This window comes from Equus przewalskii, chromosome 17 (assembly GCF_037783145.1).
Source record: "Equus przewalskii isolate Varuska chromosome 17, EquPr2, whole genome shotgun sequence".
Classification (NCBI taxonomy): Eukaryota; Metazoa; Chordata; class Mammalia; order Perissodactyla; family Equidae; genus Equus; species Equus przewalskii.
This window is the reverse complement of record NC_091847.1, coordinates 41,361,033-41,387,841: the sequence shown is the minus strand read 5'-3', so window position 1 is coordinate 41,387,841 and position 26,809 is coordinate 41,361,033. Positions and strand designations below refer to the sequence as shown.

General features: G+C 36.0%; 1 protein-coding gene across 3 annotated transcripts in view; it reads right to left on the bottom strand.

The window, feature by feature from the left end:
• PSMD14 (proteasome 26S subunit, non-ATPase 14) overlaps positions 1 to 25,614 on the bottom strand; it is a 94,573-nt gene extending 68,959 nt beyond the window's left edge. Inside the window, exons 1-4 of one of the 3 annotated variants that reach the window (XM_070581373.1) lie at positions 25,043 to 25,359; positions 18,465 to 18,592; positions 16,122 to 16,173; positions 3,777 to 3,921 (exon numbers count right to left, since the gene is read on the bottom strand). In XM_070581373.1, the coding sequence (XP_070437474.1) occupies positions 3,777 to 3,833 (57 nt within the window). In that variant the 5' untranslated portion in view covers positions 3,834 to 3,921; positions 16,122 to 16,173; positions 18,465 to 18,592; positions 25,043 to 25,359. Of the gene's footprint in view, positions 1 to 3,776; positions 3,922 to 16,121; positions 16,174 to 18,464; positions 18,593 to 25,042 lie in introns of all 3 variants that reach the window. The other 2 variants (XM_008531817.2, XM_070581374.1) reach the window with 2 other exon arrangements.
• Between the last annotated feature and the right edge of the window lie 1,195 nt (positions 25,615 to 26,809).

Below are 26,809 nucleotides of genomic sequence, written 5' to 3'. Positions count from 1 at the left end.
TGGATAAACCTTGAAGACATTATGCTAAGTGAAATAAGCCAGTCACAAAGGCAGAAATACTGTATGATTCCATTCATAAGAGGTACTAGAGTAGTCAGACACAGAGAGAGAGAAAGTAGAATGGAGTTTCCAGGGGCTGGGGGCAGATGGGAATGAGGAATCAATGTTTAATAGGTATAGAGTTTCTGTTTGAGAAGATGAAAAAGTTCTGGAGGTGGATGGTGGTGATGGTTGAACCACAACATGAATGTACCTAATACCATTTAAAAATTATTAAAATGGTAAATTTTATGTTATGTATATTTTGCCACAACAAAAAAAATAGACCACTTAGACAAAAATAATAAAAATATAGTGTGGAATTTTAACTAAAATGCATGACAATAACACAAAGATCCAAAGGGAAGATACAAAGTATACTATTTTAACATTCATATACCATAAGTGAAGTAGTATAATATCACCTGAGAGTAAATTGATAACTCAAAGATATATACTCTAACCTTACAGCAAACAATAAACTAGACGGAAATTCAACAAAGGTGATATAATGGAATTATTAAAAAGTTCAATTATTCTAAAGGAGGCAGAAAAAAGCAACAAAAGAACAAACCAGAAAAATAGTAAATAAACAGCAATATGACAGATTTGAACTTATTCACAGCAATAACTGTATTAAATGCAAATGACCTAAATATCTCAATTAAAAAGCCAAGATTATCACACTCAATTAAAAACAAACAGACCTACCCGGTATGCTGCCTCCAAGGAAAGTACTTCAAATAGGTCAAATAAAGACTCAAATAGGTTAAGAGAAAAAGATATAGCAAATTAAAACTAATCAAAAGAAAGCTGGAATGCCTATATTAATATCAAACAATTTCGGAGCAAAGAATATTATAAGGGGTATATAATAGTAAAGGCTCGACACGATCATCTCAATAGATGCAGAAAAAGGATTTGACAAAATCTAACATCCATTCCTGATGAAAACTCTGAACAAAGTAGAAATACTAGGGACTTCTGTAATCTGATAAAGAACATCTATTAAAAAACATACAGCTAAGATGATGCTTGACAGTGAAAGAATGAATGCTTTCCCACTAAGATCAGGAACAAGACAGGAATGTCCACTTTTAACGCTTCTATTCAACATTTTACTGAAGGTTCCAGTCAGTTCGATAAGGCAAGAATAAAAGGAGTCTAGATTGGAAAAGAAGAAGTAAAACTGTCTGTTTCACAGACACATAACCAACGAAATAAAAATATCACTTATAATGGCATCAAAAATATTAAATACTTAGACATAAATATGACAGGATATGAAGATTCTGTACACTGAAAACTACAGAAAACTGCTGAGAAAAATTAAACAAGACCTAAATAAATGGAGAGATATACTGTGTTCACGGGTTGGAAGATTCGATATTGTTAAAATGTCAATTCTCCCCAAATTGATGTGTAGATCTGGTACACTGTCAATCAAAACCCCAGGAGGTTTTTGTTCATAGAAATTGACATACTTGATTTTAAAATGTATATGAAGATGTAACGGACCTAGAATGGCCAAAACAATGCTGTTAAAAAGAACAATTGGAGGACTAACACAACCTGATTTCAACACTTATTACGGAGCTACAGTATTCAAGACAGTGTAAGTACTGGCTTAAAAAAGATACAAAAATAGATAAGGGAACAATAGAGATTCCAGAAATAAAGCCATACACATAGGTACAACTGATTTTCAACAAAGGTGCAAATGCAAAAGTAGAGAAATAAGACGGTATTATGTTAAAAGAAATAAGGCAGACTGAGAAAGACAAACACCATACAACTTCACTCACATGTGGAAGATAAACACAGGGACAAAGAGAACAGCTCAGTAGTTACCAGGGGAAGGGCGGTAGGGAGTGGGCACAGGGGGAGAAGGGGAGCACTTATATGGGGACAGACAAGAAATAATGTACAGCTAAAACTTCACAATGATGTAAACTATTATGAATGCAACAATTTTAAAAACATGAATTAAAAAAGTAGAGAAAAAATAATCTTTTCAACAAGATGTGATGCAACAATTGGATAATCACATACAAAAAGTGTTTTAAAAACTGAGCATGATCCATATCTTGCATCATATATAAAAATTAATTCAAAATGGATCACAGACCTAAATGTAAAACTTAAAACAATAAAACTTCTACAAGACATAAGAGTATCTTTGTGTCCTTGAGTTGGCATAGATTTCTTAGATATCATACCAAAGCATAATTTATAACAGAAAATTTTTGTAAATTAGACTTCAAAATTAAGAATTCTGCTCCTCAAGAAATACTAACAGAGTAAAAAAAATCAGCCATAAAAGTTTACTACTTCAATATAATTCTAAGGGTTTTATTTCAAATAAGCAACATAATTGAAAATACTAAAGAAAAAAATGATATCCAAACTCATAATACATAATCCATATAATTTTAGGACCTATGGCTACTTCTAAACAGTATCAGCATTTTTATTTTCCTGTTTTCTATCAATATTGCAATATACCATAAAATACTGAAACACAAGCAATGTTGTATTAAGACTGTGACCATGCTGATATTCAACCACTGGCTGACAGGCAAGGCACCACATAAGAGCTTGATATGTACAGTTTTGCCAGGTGATATATAAAAGTTCTAAATTAGCATACGAAAAGTAATCTACAGATGGCTATGTACAATTCAGAGAAGTCAAGTGAATAAAAGGTGCAAACTGCCTGTACTCATAATCCTAAAATGAGCTAAGCAAAGCTTTCTGAATGTTCTGCCACAATTCAATATTAAACATAGGCCTGTGGGCTTGTTATGGTCTCATTATTAAAATAATAAATAACAGTAAGGCTATAATTATCTACTGCTCCTATTTTGAGCTCCTAGCACCATTCTAGAGGTCCATTACATACATTACTTCTAATCATCACAGAATCCTGCGAAGTGGAGGCTATTGTGTCCACTGTATAAATAAGTAGTTAACCAATGTGTCCAAGGTGATCAAGGTAAGTGGTAAAGCCTAAATTCAAAGCTCCCAGTGTTGTAGTAAATATCCTTTTGAAAACACTAAGACAAGAAACAACCTAAATGGGTAATGATAGAGGTACTGGTTAAATAAATCATGATTCATTCTTAAAATGGAATATCAATCATTTAAAGAAAATGAGGCACCTTTATATCTATGGATGGGACAATCTCTAGGATATACCACTAAGTATGTATACAGCACTGTCCACTACAGTGGTCACTGGCAACATGCAGCTATTTAAACAAATTACTCCTGACCACTACCCTAACTTCGTTAAGCATTCATACATCCACAATACTACTTGGGATACCATGCAAAAGATTACAGTTGCTATTTCTGAGGAATTAAAGAAACAGAGACAGAAAAAACATCAGAAGAAAAATGCTTACAAAACATGAAAGGGTAGCTGTGGTCAAAAAGCACAGGGGCCAGATCTATTCTTTTGGGAAGGAAGGTACTGGTCACACTGTCACATCTATTTCTCTTCTTATACTTTCATTTCATGCTCTACAGAGGAGCACTTATTAAAAGCAATACAGTCTTTCAGTTCTGCTCTGAAGTCATTTTTTTTTCAAATGTCATACACTGAACAAGTTACTTAAAAAGGCATAATTGCTATATGCCTCAATTTCCTCAAATGTAAAACCAAGACGTTGTTTAATCAATGTTATTTACTAACTACTGCATGTTTTTGACTAGGAGAGGGAAAACAGCCAAACCTTTGAGATGAAAAAGGCACAGTGGTCAGTACTCCAAAATAACAAACAACAAAACATTTGAATCGATACTTTTCTCTCACTGGGAGACGGTCAACTCTGGGAGGGTGAAGGGCCTCGGGATGATGCTAATATATGAAAATCTACCCTGGAAGAAAAATGAATAGGAATTAAGATCCCAAACCGTCCACTTTCCTTCACACTGACACTGCATTCTCATTCTCTCTTCCTCTTCCATGGATCTCAGCCACCAATTAGATCTGGTCTAGCTCCAGAGCATGGCCTTTCATCATTGCCCAATACATAGTGAGTTTGCACAGGTCAAAGATCTGTGCCAGTGCAGACAGAAGGCCAAGCTGGTGTCCACAAAGTGACATGGGCATGAATTTGTCCCCACACAGACTGGTGACCAGGAAGCCTGCCCAAATTTCAGGAATCTGGGTTTGTGGAAAAAGAAAAGCATGGTACAGTCCTATCAGATAGTAATGTCATTCAGAGACGCCAATATCTAACCATATCCACAATCATTCAAGAAAGTCAGCTTACTAAAGAAAACATCCTACAAAATATAAGACCAAGCAAAGAAGATGTGGCATAGCGAGGAAGGACACATAACAATTATTTCTAGAAATTTGTATTTCCAAGTTACTATTAAACAAATTTTTAAATGTAATAATTACCAATAACTAATTTAAATCCTTAAAAAATTTATAGGACAGATGTTAAATTTAATTCACACAATTTTCACATGTAGAAATCTCAACACCTATGTGACCTTAGACTACTACACACTCATTTAAGGGAGTGAGGCATTTGAAAATGAGTTTATATTAACGGGAAAGTGCAAAGAAACTTGCCAATGCATGCCAGCTCCATGGCCCACAGGCAACAAGCATCGCCTGCCTGTGCCAGTCAGATCACCAACCAACATTATTGTGAAGGCCATGAAAGAAACTGTTAACACTCTGGTTTAATCTCAGCACAGGCCAGAGCAGCAGATTAAGCAGAACTTTACATCAGTGGCAGGTCTCCCAAGTTCTCTTGATGCCACAGAATTCATAAGTGGGATCAGTATGTTCTAAAAAAACATGGTACTGCAAAAGGAAAAAAAGGTTCCACATCATCAAACAGTGTAATACTTGAAACCTCACCATCAAAGTGACAGTTTTCAAGTGCCATTTATGATGCCCTAGTCTGGAAACATCCCAGCTAACCCATCTGATCAACAATTTCACAGATGGAAGCACTTGATGGCTAATTGGCAAGTCTATTATTCAAATAAAACAGCTCTCTGTACCTCTTCTTTCATTATTACAAGTCAAGGTACAACAAGACTGGTCATTCAAATTAGCTTAATAAGAGAAGCCTCTCTCCCAAAATAATTTCTTTTAACAAAACAACATATTTTGGCAATTAGCTTAGACCACTAATCAGTTTCTAAATAGTAAGGAAAATGTTTTATAAACTAAAAGGAATTAAGAAATGTAAACCTTCTTTAAAATGTCTACTATTTGTATCCTCTACCTTTATCAATATATCAAGATATACATTATCATAGGGAATAAAACAAATGAAATATTCACTCATTCCTTAAATATTCTTAAAACATAGCCCAAGTATTATGTGTCAGAATAAAGAAAAACCATCTCAGATATTTTAGGTCTCCTAAAAATTTAAAAAGCAAGTGTCTTACTCTTCACCTACATTTTGAAATAAAGATTTCCAGACTATTTAAGGTTCAATTTATGAAGCTTGTAGCCAGTGACAACAGTATAGATATTATCCGAGGAAATGTTGATGTAGAATACGGTTTGGCATCAGAAAGACTTGTATTCCTATTCTAGCTCCACTTCTTAAGTTCCGTGACTTGACCCAATAATAAGGAGATAATGATCCCTACACATATAGGATTGTTGTGAAGATTAAAGGAGGAGATTAGATACATAGAACAACTCACATCAAAACATGAGAGGCACCCAGCATTAGTCCATTTGGCTCTCAGCCTTCTCCCACCCCACTTCTATAAATTCTACAGGGGAATCCTGATACAACTGTCAAAATATACGGGTTCTCACAGGCTGGCCCGGTGGCACAGCCATTAACTTCGCACATTCTGCTTCAGTGGCCCGAGGTTCTCGGGTTCAGATCTGGGTGTGGACCTACGCATTGTTTGTCAAGCCATGCTGTGGCAGGCATCCCACATAAAATAGAGGAAGATGGGCATGGATGTTAGCTCAGGGCCAGTCTTCCTAGTAAAAAGAGGAGGATTGGCGGCAGATGTTGGCTCCGAGCTAATCATCCTCAAAAAACAAAAAAAAAGAAAAAAAAATGTGGGTGCTTTTACAGATCCATACATTTGCTCTAGATCCCACTGATAATTACGTTCCCTATTCAGAGTATCTGGCTATCTCCTTATACTGCTATAATTTTCACAGTCCCAAAGGAAACCCCCAAGGAAAAGCCTTGTAGAAAGACTGAGCTATAAATATTCAAAGTCTCATTTAGTCTATAAAATAGAAATTATAGGGGCTGGCCCCGTGGCCGAGTGGTTAAGTTCGCGCGCTCTGCTGCAGGCGGCCCAGTGTTTCGTCGGTTCGAATCCTGGGCGCGGACATGGCACTGCTCGTCAGACCACGCTGAGGCAGCGTCCCACATGCCACAACTAGAGGAACCCACAACGAAGAATACACAACTATGTACCGGGGGGCTTTGGGGAGAAAAAGGAAAAAATAAAATCTTAAAAAAAAAAAAAAAATAGAAATTATGAAATGTGTGTAGTAACCAGAAACTGCAAATAGGAAGGAAGTATCCAGAAACTGTGGAACCAGGTGCACCAACTACAGTAAAATCAAAATTGGATGATAACATCCCATACATTTGGAATATTAAGATTATATTGTAATATCTTAGTTTCCTATATTGGACAGAAGTATCTTGTTTCTCATCCCATATACCCTTTCTACCAAAAACGGCATCAGATGTCATAGATCCATCATATCCTTGACTTCAAATCTAAAATCTTAACATTTCATTTTTCCTCATAATTCTGATTTTCTATTTCATCAGAATGTGATTAATTTTGGAAGACAATTTCACCGTAATGGAAAAGACATCATTTTATGTTCTTTGTTCTAAAGAACTCAAACAAAATCATTTGTGGTAATTTCATATCAAAATAGAAATGTAACATTCACAAGTGTCAAAGACCTTTCCCCTTGAAAGAACAGTCACAATTAGAATGTTCAAATAAAATGACACAAATTAACCATACTGCACCCACCAGGAATTTATTTCCCTTTTACTTATTTGAGAAATCTGAAGAGTAGATTTGAGAACTCTCAGAAGCACAACATTTTTCATGGGGTTTAACATCTATTCAGAAGAATCACACTACAATGACAACTAGAAAGAGTGTGCTCTAATTAGCATGCTTTTGACCTGACCTCTTTCCTAATTTTCTACAGTAGAAACATCAGCTCAAGTACATGAACAGAATAATTAGGAACTATACTTTTAAAAATAATAAAATTATTACATGACAAGAATAGCAAGTGAAAAAAAATTAAAGGCATCTTATAGTTTTGCTTTGTTTCTAAAGCAAAATCACTATTTATTTGTAGTTAAGCAAAGAAATAAAACAATTAAAATTTCTTGACCCTTCCCTACTTCTTAATAGGAAGAAAAATGGCCAAATTAATCTACCAACGTTTATAAAGGCTCTTTGTAAATGTTCAGAGGATCACATCAGGACACGTTCAAAGAATAAAAGGGAGGAAAAAGGTAACCAGAAACATCCATCGGTATATAAAAATGGTCAATACACACAGGCTAAAGAGCTCAAGGAACAGAAACAGAACTCAAAAAGCCTTTTGTAAACATCTGCTCATTTTCATGCTACTGCACTAGTAGTAAATAAAGGTTTCATTTCAAATGTGACAGGTATGAAGATTAACTGTACATATTAATCTATGCTGGCTCAAGCTACACAAGAATTTCTCTAGCAGATACACAATAAAAATAAAACATCATAATCTGTCATTTATTTTAAAATGGTATTGTAGTAGCTTCTTGTCTCTGCTTTCATTCTTGCCTTATGTCTCAACTCCAGAGTTTCCAGGTTCTTCAAAAATATAAGTCTGATGAGCAAAACTCCTTTGCTCAAAAATCTCTGACTTCTCAACTCACTCAGAAGAGAATTTTCTACAAGACCCTACATGATCTAGTCTCTGACCACCTCACTAGTGTTATCCTCTTCAACTCCAAGACTGGGGGAGAATACGGAATGCTTAAGACATGAAAAAAAGTCTTGAGAAATAAATTAAAAACAAATTTCTGATTTTGTTTTACTTGGTGGCTTTTTTAAAAAGTACTAAAGAAAAATGTTATTTAATGTTATTCATTGACTTGTTCTTTTGCTTTAGTTTTTTTTCTTTATTGAAAAAAGAGAACATTAGGGGCCAGCCCACTGGTGCAGTGCTTAAGTTCGCACATTCCACTTTGGTGGATCGGGTTTGCCAGTTCACATCCCAGGTGCACACCTACGCACTGCTTGTCAAGCCATGCTGTGGCAGGTGTCCCACATAAAACAGAGAAAGATGGGCACGATGTTAGCTCAGGGCCAGTCTTCGTCAGCAAAAAGAAGAGGCTTGGTGGCAGATGTTAGCTCAGGGTTAATCTTCCTCAAAAAAAAAAAGAGAGAACATTATATATGAAGTGGAAGTTCCTTTTGCCTCCCTCCCTTCTCTGAATTTGGTGTGGATTATCTAACTCTGTGATGTACAATATGGCAGTCACTAGCTACATGTGACTATTTAAATTTAAATAAAATTAAAAATTTAGTTCTTCTGTCACACTAGGCATAGCTCATGGATTCAAATAACTACACGAGGCTATTAAGTTTAAATTAATTAAAATTAAATAAAATTTAAAATTCAGCTCTTCAGTTGCTCCAGTAACATTTCAAAGTCTTCATTAGTAACCACATGTGGCCACTGGCTATGGTATTAGACAGTGCAGATACAGAATATTTCCATCCTTGCCTAAAGTTCTGTTGGACAGTGCTGCTGTAGAACTTGTAATACTTTTACTCAAAAGTTATACAGCCTTAAGAAAAAGCATTTTGTTTTTTAAATTAATGTTAATGCTTTCATATTGTATATACCTCTCTACAACTAGAATTTTTCTCTTAATATGTTTATAACATCATAATGCATATTGATATATAGAATCTAGTTCATTTTAACTGCTGCATAATATTCCATCATAACACATTTTGCCACAGATAGACATTTAAGTATTTTGCAGTTTCTCAATAATACAATGTCATAATGAATACCCTTAAACATTATCTCCTGATACACATGTGTAAGAGTTTCTCTGAAGTGAATAAACAGAATTTCTGAGTCACAGAAGTTACGGCATTTTCAACTTTACTAGATAGTGTCAAACTACTTTCCAAAGTGACTTTAACCATTTATACTCCATAGACAGCGTGTTCATTCAACAGACATTTATAGTCTTCTAGTTGCCAGGCAGTGTTCTAAGCACTGAGATACAATCTTCAACCAGCTCCCACATCCACACCTGCCTTAAGAAAAAACCTTCTATGAGAATTTCTGCTTCCCAAAATCTTTATTAACACTTAATATAACAGTTTATTAAAAAAAACAACTAACATTTGTTTTAATTTACATTTCCCTGATATACAGTGAGGTTGAGTCTTTTCATATGCTTATTGGCAATTCTCGTTCTACAAATTACCATTTCATGTTCTTTTCTCTATGAGCTTTTTTTTTGTCTTCCTGATTTATAGTTCTGCCAAAAGTGTTGCAGATGAATGTTGCAAATATCTTCCCTCCCTTTACTGCTTGTCTTTTAAGTTTGTTTCTAATGTCTCCGTTTGGACAAGAGTTAGTAATGCATTGAGGTAGGAGAATTACCAATCTTTTCATTTGAGTAATGCTTTTCTATTTTGAGGTCATAAAGACAAAGTTTTCTTCCAAAAACATATTTTTTGGGGCTATCTATTGTGTGTCTAACATGTTCACATGTTAGTTTATGTAATCCTTATAAGAATCATCTAAAGTAAATATTATTAATCTCATTTTAAAGACAAGGTAATCGAATTTTTTATTGTGGTAAAATATACATAAGAAAATTTTCCATTTTTAACCATTTTTAAGTGTACAGTTCTGTGGCATTAATTACATTCACAGTCATGCAACCATCACCACTATCCATCTCCAGATCTTTTTCACCTTCCAAAACTGAAACTCTGTACCCATTAAACACTCAGTCCCCACTCCACTATACCACCCCAACCCCTGGCAACCACCATTTTTTCCCCTCTTTTTGTCTCTATGAATCTGACTACTCTAGTACCTCATGTAAGTGGAATCATACAATATTTGACCCTTTGTGACTGGCTTATTCCTCTTAGCATGATGTATTCAAGGTTTATCCATGTTGTACCATGTGTCAGAATTTCCTTCCTTTTTAAGGCTGAATAATATTCCATGGTATGTATATACCACGTATTGTTTATCCATTCATCCATCCATAGACACAAGTTGCTTCCACCTTTTGGCTATTGTGAATAATATCTATTCAAGTCCCTGCTTTCAATTCTTTGAGGTTTATAGCCAAATGGAATTGCTGGATCATATGGTAATTCCATGTTTAATTTTTTGAGGACCCACCAAACTATTTTCCACAGAGGTCACACAATTTTACATTCCTACCCAGTAATGCACAAGGGTTCCAATTTCTTGACATCCTCACCACCAGTTGTTATTTTCCAGTTTTTCTGGATAACAGCCATCCTAATGGGTGTGTCTTCCAAAATTATAGTTTGATTTTCACAGTTAGGTCTTCAATCCATATGGTGTACATTTTTGTGTATAGAATAAGGTAGGAATCTAATATTAGTTTTCTCCCCATGCAGAAAGCCACTTTCTTCAGCAGCATTTAATAGCAGGCTTCTCGTCCCACACTAATTTTTAACACCCTCTCTATCACAAATCAAGTTCCCAGACATGCATGAGTCTATTTCTGGGCTTTCTATTCGATTAAACTGATCTACCTGACTATCTCTATACCAATACAACACTAATTGAGTCACAGGGCATTAAAATATATTTTGATATTTGGTAGAACAAGTTCCTTTTTCCTTTCTAATAACTTTTTGGCTATTTCTGGATTGTTTTCTCCTATATGAATCTTAGAATCAGTTCCTAATCTCATGAAAATTCTAGTTCGTATTTTTATTGGAATTGCATTGAATTTATGATTAATCAGAGAACAGGCATGTGATATTAAGATCCCTCATGTATGAAAACAGTATTATTTCTTCATTTATTCCAATCATTTTTCCCAGTGCTATAAATTAATCCTTTCTATAAAATATTAGACCAAAAACCTAAAAGACAAATAATTGAAAGAACATTTCTACTCCAAGACCCATAATAGGAAACTAGAAAAATGGTTATTATTTATATATACAAAATCCATATACTGTGTGGATTTGAGAGGTATAACAAATAAAATAGATCATATCCAATTCATGAAGTTACTCTTTAAAATTTAGCCACCTGAAATAATCCTTCAAAATGCAGCTTACATCTCACCACTTTCAGAAAGCCTTCTCTGATCACTCACCTACACTATTTTCCCTTATTTTTGCATCTGGAAATTACTGAGCTCTGTATCAGAGAGACACAAAATGATTACTTATAAGTAACATAGGCCTGCATATGTCTATACCATGTTTCTTAAAACAAAAACTGGAGACAAAAGAAATTAGGGCATTTCACACAAAAATCATAAGATTTATGACTCGCAGGTTATATGGCATTCTCTCTCAGGGACCCAGCTAAGAGAGGTTCCATCTCCATGCTTCCTTGATTACCAGGGCAGGCAAATCACACACTCACTTTTAGAGTTTCCATCTAAAAGCAACCTGCTCCTGGGGCCGGCCCGGTGGCACAGCAGTTAAGTGCGCACGTTCCACTTTGGCAGCCCGGGGTTCGCTGATTCGGATCCCGGGTGTGGACATGGCACTGCTTGGCACGCCATGCTGTGGTAGGCATCCCACATATAAAGTGGAGGAGGATGGGCACGGATGTTAGCTCAGGGCCAGTCTTCCTCAGAAAAAAGAGGAGGATTGGCAGCAGTTAGCTCAGGACTAATGTTCCTCAAAAAAAAGAAAAGAAAAGAAAGGAAAAATAGATAAATAAATAAAAGTAACCTGCTCATTTCCAACTCACATTCCACTCATTGGTCAAAGCAAAATCATGGTTGGGGTAACTTCAAAAATGATGGAAAAGTATAATCCTACTATGTGCCTGGAAGGTTAAAAGTCAAAAATATTTTACATAATTGATGACTTTGCCTAAAATCTCTTCCCTTCTGCCTATTCTCCAAACTACCACTAGAATTAATTTTCAAAAACGCAGACTGAATTATCTTACAATTCTGCTACAAAAAACTTCATGAAACTACAAGACCTATGGGAAAAAAAGTAAAAATCACTAAGAACGACATTTAACACCTTTCATAAACTACTCCAAATTCCTTTACCAGCTTCTTTTCCCATTATTTCTCCTCACATTGCCTATTCTCCAGCCTTTCTGGATATGTCTTGGCATATATTCCAAAATTTATCTCAAACATTGTTTCCTCAATTCAGTCTTTCTCTTTTTGTGGAAAAAATCAAACCCTACATCCACTATACTTACAAATCATATTATTTATAATGAGCACTAGTATTTTACTCATTCACCAACTCAAAGTAGTTAATACGTGCCAGGCACTTAATATATAATTGCTGTGTGTCTACAAGAATGTAAAGCCTCTAGCTTAAATAACAATGTTCTTGTTTACCTTGGTATTCCCTATAGCATAACACTCATGACAGAAACTTAAAATATTGGCCTAATTGGGGCCAACCCAGCAGCATAGTGGTTAAGTGCATGTGCTCTGTTTCAGCAGCCCAGGGTTCACAGGTTTGAATCTGGGTGCAAACCTACAAACCACTCATCAAGCCATGCTGTGGCGGCGTCCCACCACATACAAAAAAATAGAGGAAGACTGGCACAGATGTTAGCTCAGCAACAATCTTCCTCAAGCAAAAAGAGGAAGATTGGCAACAGATGTTAGCTGAGGTCCAATCTTCTTGACCAAAAGAAAACAAAATACTGGCCTAACAAATTCAAATAGAAGACAAGACAACAAATGCTACTGACATTTTACATAAGTTTCATTTACTTTTAAGCTTACTGTGTTTCTAAAGCTAAAACAGACTCAGAGAATTAAACCGTAACTTTCAGAGACTGAAGACTATGCTTTGGCTATGCCCATCTCTTGGGTTTTGTCGTCACTTCTTTTGGAAATAGTTTAGTTGCAAAGACCTAAATTAGTATAGTTATAAAGACAAGCAACTAGCCAAGTTACAGCAGTAAATGCTTTTAATACAATCATCTCACATCTTTTAGTAATTTCAAGTTCATAAGCACTTTAGCAAGGTAAATAAAAAACACATTTGAAATGAGGCTATTAGTTTAAAATTTTTAACAGTTCTAATAAAACATGTTTATTTCTGTTTCAAACTACTGACAAGTTATATTACAGTAGGGGATTGTGGACAGATTTAATGATTTTAACCCACCACTGTTCAAGTATTAACATTTAAAAATGTAATATTAAAAAAAAAACCTTCAAGTTTTTTTGTAGTATGGACACGATAGTGAAGAGCTAGGAAAAAGTACCATGATAAGGCTAATAGAAGAGAGTTTTAAGAAGGACATTGTGAAGTTTAGTTAAAAGAGAACTAAAAGTAGGCCAAGAGACTTGGTGATTTGAACAATTCCAGGACAGTAATGGAGGAGGAGGCCAGAATATACTCTCCTGGGAATCTATGGAGGTAAGGAAATAAAATATGTGAGTATAAGCTATTATTTCAGGAATTCTAGAAATAAATGGAAGAAAAGGTTCAATGGCAAGATGTAGTGAAAGTTTGTTGTTTCTTGGATACAGGAGACAAACATCTTTGTAGGCAGAGAAAGGGGCGAGTGGGATGAGCAAGGTTTCAAGAGAGGATGGGATCAGAGAACAAGTAGAAGGATTAGCCATGGAAAAGAGAAAGGTCACCTCTACTCAGAGAAAGTTGAGTCATTAGAACGGATGGAGAACGCTGTTCTGCTCCTATTCTCTTATTTTAAATAAGGGCGATTTGCAAACTTACCAGCAAGTACATTGCCCCTATTTAGGAGGAAATTCTGCCTTTTCCATTAAATAGTAACATTTAAGTAACATTTCCCACCGATTTTTGGAGGAACAAAGCAACTTATGTTTCCTTTTCTACTTTTACTGGCTGCTATGCATTATCTAATGGAAAGAGTAGCTATTATCAATCCAAAGATCTTAGACAACTTCTTAAAAATAAAGCAATACACCTAACGCTTTATTCCTGTTTATTAAAAAAAAAAATACCTAACATTTCATGTTACAGAAAGAACATAAGTATTTATCAAATTAGTCTAGATCAAGAGTAAAATAAAAATTTTAGGGAAAAAATTAATCATTGAACATCTAGTATTTGATAAAAGAGATATCACAGAAATAACAATCCCACAAATTATTCCCTTAAGAGTTTATCATCTAGTCAGCAAGATGAAACACACATATAAAATGACAGATTCTCAAGCAACATATTTTTAAGTTCAAATAAGAATACAAACTGAGGGCACAAGGGCTGACTAAATTATCAGACTCTGAGGAGAGGTTATTGAACCAACATTTAGTGTCCCACTTATTGCAAAGGTTTGTAATAGTCATTGAGACATGATGTAGCTCAATTTGTGGTCAGTAAAATCATTATTTCATGTCCACCAATTTCCCAGCACAGATCTCCAAGATGGATATATAATTTATTGCATCTAATATTTAAGGAAAGTTTATTGGTATTTAAATTTGATCCAACTTCCCTTAAGAATTCTACTAAGGCAACATCTTCACCTATAATTTGCAGGTATCTGTAGTACCTACATACCACCTCAGCTCACTTCTGATACTTTCATATGCCTCAATATTGTTATTGCTAATTTTAGAATCAGGGAAATTCTATAATGTTCACAAAAGCATGGAAGCAGCTTTGGAAGGGTCAAATTCAGAGAGGCTTAGGCCTCTTAAGAGAATGGATTACAAAGATTTTACAAAAATGAAGAATCATGAAGAAATAGGCTGACAATAAAGGAACATAAGAAATACTCAAAACCAACAAAAGTAAACGAAAAGTAACTTAAGTCTACGCAAGAATGCAACATAGAATCATAAAATGATTTCAACTTTCCAAAAGCAAAAGGTTTATTAGTCATGAACTATGATAGACCTAATCAAAGAATTCTTGTAAAAATGACTCCAAAACACTGAAAACTTCATGAAATCTCAAACAAAACTGTTTCTCATACAACATATAGACTGCTTTGAACGAAGGACAAAGCAATTGATAGTGATATGGAAATAAGGGAAAACTGGTAACTAAAAGGGTTCTAAAAGTGGGTTATAAAAATATTCCACAAATTTGGTCACAAAACAATTCATTACATAAAAGTCTAAAGAAAAGACTAGCACATAGTCATCTCTTTTGTGAATGGAGGACTGGAAAAATAATCAATGTAGAACTCAAAAGAGGCAGAAATTTCTTCTTTAGCTAAAAGCAGATAGAATATCCTGAGAGAAATCTAGAAATCTATCTAGAAATCTATCCATTTGCCTTTGGAACAAGAGAATTGATAATATTAAAACAACTGAAAGTTCACTTAATTTTAATAAGAATGTAAAAGAAACTATATATACCAAATTTAAAGAAAAAAGGAAGACATTACTTACTTATTAATTCATCCATGTATCATAATTACCAGAAGTAATTTATCAGTGTTAAGACTATACATACAAATATTCTATGGGTCAGTTTTCTGGATCTTGCCAAGAGTACGCCATGTTTACTTTTCATGTGTTACTTCTAAAGTCTACATTGTAAACCCAGAAATAAGCTATTTTGAATCCTTTTTTTTTTTACTAAAAGCCAAGTTTGATAATCTCACATAACCCAAAATTTTAAATCAAAGCAAATAGAGAAAATTCTTATTCCTAGGAGAAAATTAAATTAATAGAAAATGCTCTCCACATGATATTTCGTGTTGCAATACAGCAACCAGCAATAAGGTGAGCTTCTTACCATAAGATTATGTGTGAGGCAATTTTCTTGGGAGTGATTTCTTTTCTCTTTGGATAAGTAGAGAAAGGCTTGTAGTTTACACACAAAGAAATATTGAGAGTCTATATACTAACCTGGCCCAGTCCAGGCATACCTCCTCCAAGTCTAAGAAGTCTGTCCATATTTCTAGAAAACAGAAACAAAGGAAAACGTTCCTAAGCACAAAAGTGTTTACTCAATTGCTATCTATATAATTCACCTTCAGTCACTCAGTATGTCAAAAATATTGGTGGTAATTACAACACAACATCAGACTTCCTGTTAATTAACACCACATATTAATTCAAGAAGCTGTCTTCCATGCTAATTAACAGACCTTATTTTACTGCTTTGGTTTTGGGTTATCCCCAGTTTTAAAGACAAGCAATCTTAGCATACTTTCAAAACTTTGCTATCATTAAGTTAATTATATTTTCTTATTGTTATCTAATAAAGTACCTGAATGAGGAAAAAGTGCCTGAAATGCTTATCATATGTATGATTGAATTTCCTTCAATTTGTCCAGAGTGTACAAATAAAAAACCTCACTTTTAAATTAAATTTTAACATCCTCATTAGTAAGTTCTGTGCTAATTAACTTACAGCTTGTCAGTTATCATCAAAACTACATGTGAAAGACATTGTGAGCAGATTATGGATCTCTGAATTAGCATCAAAGGCTTTTTAAAAGTGAACTCATTATACTAAAAGAAATATTATAAAGTAAACATTAAATGCATTAAGATAGTGTTCTAGAACCCATACAGATATTTTGTTTTATTTCAGATGTTGTGGAGACACACACCTTTTTCATCAAGCAAATTTTAGAGTTAATCAATACAAAGAGGATTAACTTTGAAATATCAATCTGATTTGTTTTTTACGTCTGTAATAACTACAGAAGACACTCTTATAAGCTTGAAAAACAGAAGAAATCAAAGAAAAGAAATAGCAAGGGCACTAATATGGCCTCAAATACACAAAAATGAGTAATCAAATTACAAAAAATTAGTATCAGCACAACTAAATACTTTAAACATGTCAAAGAAGCGTATTTTTCAACTTGAAAATTGCTAATGCCTTAAAATTCCTCTCCTTCCTAAGTGCATGCTTTAGAAAATGGTATTAGTCCAAATTATATTCTAAATTAAATGCTAATATATTAGTTCAGTTATTTGTCCTTGTTGTCTTACTAGTTAGAACTATTACACAAACTAAAACTCAATATTGTACTCATGTCACTACATTACTATCTAATCATGTTTGTTGAATCCTTCTAACAATTTAACCCTGTGAACATTTAACAACATTAATATTACAAACTTTGTTCAAGTCCACATATAGAAAAGTACACAAACGATACAGCCATGGAATCTTCACAAAGTGAACACACCCCCATAATCACCACCTAGATAAAGAAACAGAACCTTATCAGCACCCAAGAACACCTTTCAGGCCCCGTTCCCGGTCTCTGCTACCCTGCAAAGGTAGAATTCCAACTTCCAACAGCAGAGATTAGTTCTGCTGGATTTGAATTTTATATAAACAAAACCATATACTTTTTGCGTCTGCCTTGTTTCACTGAACAAGTTTGTGAGATTCACAATGCATAAACTCATTTTAAAAAATGAAAAGGCACATAAGAAAACTTGATGGTTCAGACAAAATTTCCACTTTACAACCTTAACTCATCCTCCTAACAGCAACATTTACAAATAAAATCTCCATCAAATTCTCATTAAAATTCCTTAATTCAAATATGCCATTCAATACATAGCACTTTTTACAGGCTGTAGACAGAGGGGAAAAAAAAATTGTATATTTTAAAATATTAAACACATTTCTCTAGAATACGTTACTGAAGGAAAAAAATTTTCTCTTGGATCATTTCAAGCTCACAAACTTAAAAGAACAAATGGAAAAAAATCAAACAACATACAGTATACTTTAGACATTATATATATTCAAGGCCAAAGTCGATTCCCAGCTGTGTTCAGTTTATCTATTCCCCCCGTGTTGTTTCTGATGACTTTACACAGACTCCAGATGCTGTGAATATACACGAGCAATGTGGGGAGCAGAGGGAAAGAAAATCTGGCAGGTCAAATTTGTGTTTTTAGCAAAATCAGATGTCTCAGCAAACAGGAAAAAATATTTAACAAACTAAAACATTTAAGATAATCGGGTTTAATAAAAATAGTAACATTTGGAATGGAAGTATATTAATAAATGTTCTAAATCACACTTTTTTTTAAAGTTTATAGAAAGCAAATAAGAACAAAAATGTTACTTATCTAAATGACCTTCATGAGTCCTTACATCTGGTTATCTATCACACATTTATAATTTGATGTCTCTTAAAAATGATACATTTTCAAATATCTTTATAACATATCCTGAAAGAATATGCAGAAGTAAAAGACATTCTTAATTCTCACCTGGTCAGTAACTACAACTCTTGTGGTGGTAAGCTTCAATTTGTTGAATTTGACAAATTTCTTCTGAAGGTAAGCTCTTGCTAATACTGGCAGGTATAATTTTTTGAAGTATTTTTTTTCTCTCTCTCCTAAAAAAAAATAAATAAAATAAGATATAATTAATTTGAGAACTAAGGAGAAAAATATGCCGAGAGCTTTGAAAGATGCAAAATTCCTACAAGCAAAATAGAAATCAAAATGGAATGAAATACCATCCCAGGGAGCAATCCAGCATAGTGATTAACCCTGTATCCAAATTTTGTTTGTAAGTTTCTTTTTTGAGCAGTCCTAATTATAAGTAAGGACTGACATTTCATGACTTTTAATCTTTCTAGGGTATTTCAAAGAACAAAGAGAAAATTTACTCATTTTTTAACAGAATATTGTGCATTTACCACATAAGTCCAATGTACATTATTACTAATCTACGAAATATTATGGAATCTTAGTGATGTTATTTTTCCTCTATCTTGAAAGTCTGTCATTTCATTATTCTAGGAATTATTTCATCATTTCTTAATCAATTATTCCCAACTATGCCAAAAAAGACTAAAAAAACAAGAAAATGAAGAATGATAAGAATAGTCCAAAATGATGCAATAGTGAAATACATTATAGCTATTGCATCATCCTTCAGTTTTTATTGTGCTGCCCAAAGCATTGCTTCATCTTTCAAAAAGATATAAAAAACTAGAGACATCATCTTTGTAGTCTTCCTAATAGCTTTCATTGAACATGGTCGAGAATTCAGATTTTTTCATATTCTACCCATAATGACAAAGAGAGAACTGATAGAGAAAAAAAGTTTCACAATTACTAGACAATCATAAGGTGAATGTAAAGAACCAAGTAACAGCACTCATCTCTAATAATGACAATAAAATTGATGATATAAGCGAGAGTTTCTTCAGCACTACTGATGTTCAGAATCAAACAACTTATTTTTTTTTTTGAGGAAGGTTAGCCCTGAGCTAACATCTGCTGCCAACCCTCCTCTTTTTGCTGAGGAAGACTGGCCCTGAGCTAACATCCGTGCCCATCTTCCTCTACTTTATATGTGGGCCGCCTGCCACAGCATGGATTGCCAAGCAGTGCCATGTCCACACCTGGGATCCGAACCGGCAAACCCTGGGCTGCCAAAGTGGAACGTGCGAACTTAACTGCTGCGCCACCAGGCCGGCCCAAACAATTTTTTGTTGTAGGAAGGTGTCCTGTGCATTACAGGATGTTTAGCAGCATACCTCTACCCACGAGATGCCAGCAGTACCAAACCAGCTGTGATGATCAACAATGTCTCCAGACACTGCCAAATGTCTCCTGGAAGGGCAAAATCTCTCCTAGTTGAGAACCACCAATATAAACAAAAACTCAGACTATGCATATTCAGGTGACAAAATCCTAGACTAATTTTCTTGAACTTAAGAATCAATGACAGCTCGAAGCAGTTTGGAAGCTCTTCAAAAAGTTCAACATCGAATTACCATATGACCCAGCAATTCCACTCCTAGGTATATATGCTTTTTTTGTGTGTGAGGAAGATTACCCCTGAGCTAACTGCTGCCAATCCTCCTCTTTTTGCCGAGGAAGACTGGCCCTGAGCTAACATCCGTGCCCATCATCCTCTACTTTATACATGGGATGCCTACCACAGCTTGGCTTGCCAAGCGGTGCCATGTCCGCATCCAGGATCCAAACCAGCAAACCCCAGGCCACCGAAGCGGAACATGTGCACTTAACAGCTGCGCCACCAGGCCAGCCCCAGGTATACAGCCAAAAGAACTGAAAACAGATATTCAAAACAAGCACGTGTGCACACATTTTTATAACATCACTATTCATAATAGCCAAATGATGGAAACAGCCCAAATATCCATCAAGGGATGAAAGGATAAACAAACTCTAGTATATACACACAATGGAATGTATGGTATATTATTCAGCTATAAAAAGGAATGAAGTACTGATACGTTACAACATGGATAAACCTCAAAACATTATACTATGTGAAAGAAGCTACGCACAAAAGGTCGCATAGTGTATGATTCCATTTATATGAAATATCAAAAATATATAAATCCATAGAGACAGAATGCAGACTGGTGACTGCCACGGGCTGGGAAGGGGGAATAAAAGAGAGAAACTGCCTAATAGATAAGAGATTTTACTCTAGAATGATGGAAATGTTTTGGAACTAGATAGAGGTGGTAGTTGCACAACACCGTGAATGTGCTAAATGACACTAAACTGTTCAATTTAAAATGATTAATTTTATATTATGTGAATTTCACCTCAAAAAATTATTTTGTAAAAGGATCAATGAGTGGACAATATATTTCTGAGACCAAAGAGAAATACGACATTCTCACCCAGTTAGGCATTCAACAAGAAGTACTTTATCACACACTATTTTACAACAAGAACCTGTTTTGCTAAAGAGATGCATGATTCATTCTCTTATCTTTTACGACGTTGATATAGTTCATATGTGGACAAATGCTGAAGTATATATACACAAAGGTGAGTAAAAGGAAACAGATAATGCAGAAATTTTAAAAAATCATTGAATTAACTCTAATCTAAAAATAGAAATGTTTTGCGAGCAAAGATGATGACCACCCTCTCTTCAGCAAAATTATGAGCTGTCAATGTTTTCAAAAGTACTGGAATTGGGAAGATAAAAAAGTTCTGGAGATGGATGCTGGTGATGGCTGCACCACAATATGAATGTACTTAATGCCAATGAACTGTATACCTAATAATGGTTAAGTGGTAAATTTTATGATACATATATTTTAACACACATATAAAGTACTGTAAGTGTAAAAAGAAGTAGAAGAAATCAGACACTAGGGTTTATTAGAGACATATTTAAAATGTGGAGCTGATTTTTACAAGATGGTTATATTCCAGGTTCACGCCTGATGGATGATGAGCACTTAATTACACTCAACGAGTTGTCCATTTCAGGTACATATACCTTCAAAACAAGGAAAATACAGAAGAAAAATTTTATCTGTTACATTTAAACTTTACTAACATTTCTAATATAGTTGTTTTTTACTATCCGTTTATTTTCACAACTGTAAATAATTTGTAAAATGACTTAAAGGTGTAAAAAATTCCAAAAGGTCTTGTGGACCCAGATGGCAATGGTGATGACTATTTTTCTCGGTATATGAGGGTAAAGAGCCACGACTCTACAGTCCAAGTGCCAGGATTCAAATCCTGGCTCTAACACTTATTAGTGTGTTGTTGGGTCAGTTACCTCTCTCAGCCTCAGTTTCCTCATCTGCAAAATGGAGATAATGATAGCATCCACCTCACAGAGTTGTTTAGAAGACTAAAGAAAACAACAGACATAAAAAACATTGAACACGATGCTCGGCATACAGTAAGTACACAATGAATGCTCGCTGCTGTCATCAGCACCACCATCCTATGAACACAGCTACAGTTCATCCAACACAGATCCTTCTTCCCACATAGTCTGCCACTTAATGAAGTTTCAAAACACCAGGCATATTTCACAGTACTAAATGAATCACACTGGAGAGGACTGACTTGCATTTTGCAGAATTTAGCAAAGAGGTTCATAAAATCAAAGTGTTACACTACAAGATAAAAGAGAATACTTCCAATTCTTAGAAATAAAAGCAATACAAAAGGTCTATGGATCTAAATTAAGTTCTTACACGCACCAAAAAGCAGAGGACTCAAGAGCTCATTCATGATATGACTAACTTTACTTAAAACATTATCAGATAATATGAATAAACTGTTTAACTATACCTAATACATCACACATACAGTATTGTTTAGACTTCTAATTGGTAAAAACAGTACAAAATAAGTATCAGTACTTTCAAAGGCTTGATGATTTTCCACTTTTTCATCTCCCAACTGAGTTAATATCTGATTAGAACCCGACAGCTGGATTATGTTCATGTTGGAATTAAATCAGTTCTCAAGCATTTATAGGAAATGTATGGTACTATCAATAACCCTAAAAAATAGATTCTTCAAAATTATCTTAACCTGGATTTGGAATGTGACTTCCCTCCCCTACTTTTCAACATTTTCACAAGGGACATTGGTATCCCAATAATTCATAAAATTCAAACAAAATTATGAAGCCTTTAGCTGTTTGTGTTTATCGTTCTTTTTTTTAGTTTATTTTCATTTTTTACTCCCCAACCCACGCTGCAGCTAAATACTATTACTTCTCAGACTGATGCTAAATCTTTTTTAAACTACTCCATAATTGTGATCTCGCTGTATTCTAATTCCTCCACTCTCGGATTTGTGGAAAGTAATTAGGAACTTCTTTCTCTCACTTTCTTAAGGGCTTTCTTCAGTGCAAGAAATATAAAGAGTCAACATTAAACACTTAATTATATAAATAGGATTTTGAAAGCAAGATGTTCCCCAGTTTAGAACTGTGAGGATGGAATTATCCTAAATATCTTGTGGTGTTTCCTAATTACAACGTTCAAGTAAAATATTTATTAAATACTACCTTGTGTATAAGGTGACACAGAAATAGAGCCACGAAGGAATTTAGTGGCTTGCACTGAAAGAATTTACCATCTACCTGGGGAGGTATGCTATAAACCCATGAAAAGGACAAGAAGTGAAAGGACAGCGGTGTAGAGCCGGAAAGGCTCTGGAGCCATCAGATCTAGATTTGAATCCTGGCTTTACCACCCAACCACCTACTCATTTCATGATCTGGAACAAGTTACCTTCTTCTAGACTCCAGACCTCATCTATAAAATGGGGATGACACCTACCCTGCAAGTTTGTTGTAAGAATACATACAAAGCACCTAATGTAGTGCCTGGAACATCCACAGGCACTCAACAACTGTTGCTGCTGCTGCTGTTACTCTTAACTTAGAGCTGGAAGAGCTTACTTAATCTAATTCTCATTTTACAGACGGGGACACCAAAACATCACAAAGCAGAATATGAATGTCAAATGAGTGCCACAAACAGGGTGTACAACAAGTTCATGAGTAAGAAATCACATGAGTATTCAGGTAAGGCTTTCACAGGTGGACACTGAACTACAAAAGGAACATTGCCATAAAACTGAAAACAAATAAAAGCACAACTGCTTCTTGTTACTGACTTTCCAACATGGGTTCTGAATTTAGATAGTAAACACAAGGTTTACATGACAAGTATAAAAATAAAATGAACCCATGTCAGAGAGGTTAAAATCCAGTTTTTCAATTAGAACAGCAATGTATTATTCACCAAGCACCTCTGGGGCAAAAGAATCTCCCAAGTTCAACAAGTAAGGCTTCACTGAAAGATAACTTGAAAACTTTCTTCTGTTGGCCAGGTGTAATTTTATTCTGGGACAAATTCAAGACAATATTCAGGTTTTTCACTAAACAACACATCTTAACTGTAATTAGTTCTGAGCCACTTAATTTCATCTAACACACAATTAGTCTATCTTAATTTCGTCAAATGTACAATAACCCATACAATTTGTTTAAAACATATACAATTTACACCTCAAAAGTTGGTAGCCTTAGATCTCCACTTAAATCTCCACTAAAATTGTACTCCGTTCTTTTTTGTTATTTCAACATTATCGGTGACTATCTTGTTGCTTTATTCATAAACATTAAGTCAGCAGCACTAGAAACATACTTTTGTGAGCAGTGAAAAAAATCACTTTCACCTTAAAACTTTATTTCTATGCTAAATTTTTAAAGCTTCTTCCCCGTCTTTCCCATGAAATCTTTATCAACTTCTGGTTAGCATTTTAATTTCAACAATTTTTCATTCAGTCACTACATTTACATTCAGAGTCTTTAGAACAGTTTACATTTTTCTTTTGACAGACACAAAGTTACGTCCCCAGGAAAATTAAGTTCCCAGAAGTAACACACAGGAGCCGATTTCTACTTTACTGAAAACAAGAAATGTAATCAATCCACCAACTACTACTCAATTAAGACAAATTAAAAGTAGTGAGTTAAAAGGCACAGCAGGAATAACCACACTGTTTTGAAGATTTTCAAGGTTAAAAAACCAGGCTATCTCCGGGGTTTTTGTTTGCTTGTTCAAGGGAACTGAAAACCTAACACTAAGAGGAAAGGGGTCAAGGCTTATCGGAAGGACAAGTGAGAAAGCAAACATGCATTCAAAGGGAAAGTTAATTTTTTTTCCCTCTTCTTCGTTTCCTCTGTCTGCTCTGAAGTTTTCCAACACAGGAGTAAGTCTCAACAGAGCACACACAGAGGCCACAAACAAGGACTCTCCCGTGCAGGCAGGAGAGGTCCCCAAGATGTGGAGAATTCAGCGGAGCAGGAACGCCTGGGGGAAGGAGACCACATCCACACCTAACTCGGCCAGAGACCCGGGCAGCCGGCGGGGAGGACGAAGGAGCCCGGGCTCCTCCCTCAGGGCTCGGGCCTCCAGCGGCAACTCGGCCGGGCAACGTGACTCAGGAAAGCACGGGGCTGGCAGCGGCCTAGCGCGGCTGCCTCCGCGGCCCGCCGGGGCCTGCCTTCCCGGTCTTACCTGAAGGCGGGCGAGGACGGGAGGCCGCGGTTTGGGCGCTTGTCTTCCAGCTGCGGTGACGCGGCGGCAGCGGCTCCGGCTCAGAGTCGACCGGGCTCTGGCTGTGCGAACCGGCGATGAATCAGCCCGATTCCATTCAAAAGAGTCGCCCGGGCCTCCGCCGCGAAGCACTTCCGGGTTCACGGCTCTACTTCGGCTTCCGTTCCCCGACGGCCAATTGGAGACGACTCGGGAGTCGGGCCGGCGTCCCAGGAGGAGCGCACGGGACCGACGGCGCGGGCCGGGCCGCTTCTCCGTCGCGGCTGGGAGGGCGGGGCGGAAGTTGGCGCACGGGCCGCTCCCGCGCCTCCCGCAGCCGGCTGTCTCTGCCCCCACCTTTCTTTTCCCACCTCCGGGCGCCCGGGCTGCAGCCCAGATCCGAGACGCCGGGCTGCCGGGCCCGGGAGGTGACTGGCTAGGAAGTGGAACTGCAGGCTAGCAGAGACCGCAACCCCTTTCGTTTTGGTGTTCGCCGCGGCCTTACTCAAAAACTAAAATGTTCACTTGAACTAAACTTAACGTGGCCAACTGAGAAGCAAAAGAGAAAAGGAAGGGTGTAAAGAGGGGGAACCTGTCAGACGCTCTTTTCCATAGGGCATCTACTTACCTTCTTGTCGTTACCGTTTTGCAAGGATTAGATTACAAGGAAAACTCAACGTTTACCAAATATTAAAATCCACTATTTTAAGCTCCATTGAATTTGTAGGGCTTAAGGAATCATTTACTCAATGTTTCCCCACGTAATTAGCATCAACAGCAACGTTTTACCCATTATCTGCTCTGCACGAGGTTTTCAGAGGGCGAAACCGCCCAAGAAGTGCCTATTGACAAGTTTATATCACACTTAGTACAGGCTCTGCTCAGGGCAGCATGTTTACCAAGTCCCTCTCACTTTGTCAAACATGTTCCAAATAACAAGCATCTTTAAAGCATTCCTACATCTAGAATGGTGATAAATCTGCCGGGTGGAGGGGAAGGAGGAATTACAGTATCTGAATCCAAAGCTATTTGAGTGATACAGTATTTCCCTCAAAAATAGTCCATCTCTATCTAAGAAATACATAGATTAGTTTGATCATAGGTAATGCTAATTCTACTTGGATCCACGTCTTTATATTTCCCCCCAAATCTGTTCCTCCTCTATTTACTTTTTTTTGGTGAATGACCTCATCCTCCTACTTGTTTCCCAAATTAGAGCTGAGAGTAGACACTTCCCTCTTGTTCACCTGTTCTCACTGCCTTCCAATTAATCACCCTAGAAATCAAGTGTCTCATCTGTGAAATAGTTTTTCCAATCCACCACTCTCCTTTTTCCATTCTCTCTACTTTAAGCTTAACTCAAGCCTTTATCATTTTTCTCCTAGAATGCTGCAGTAATCTTCTTGATCTCCCTGCCTCCAGTATGTCCTCCCTCAATCCATTCTCCACTTCACTGGCAAGGATTTTTTTCTGCCATACAAATACAGTCATGTCCCTTCTTTGCTTAAAATTTCACCAGTGGCTCTCCATAACATTCAATACAACAGTAAAAAATCTCTCAGCTTTCTTTGGAGCACCCTTCCTCTAGCCATACTGAAATATTTAGCTGGGGAATGAGATGTCCATAGGGACTTTGAAAAACTCTGACATATTCCTGGGAATCTAGAAAGCAATGTGCATGCTTAGGGTTGTGTGGATGCTTGGGGCTGTGTGAATGCTCAGCAAAGACCTAAGAAGGCGTTAAGCTCT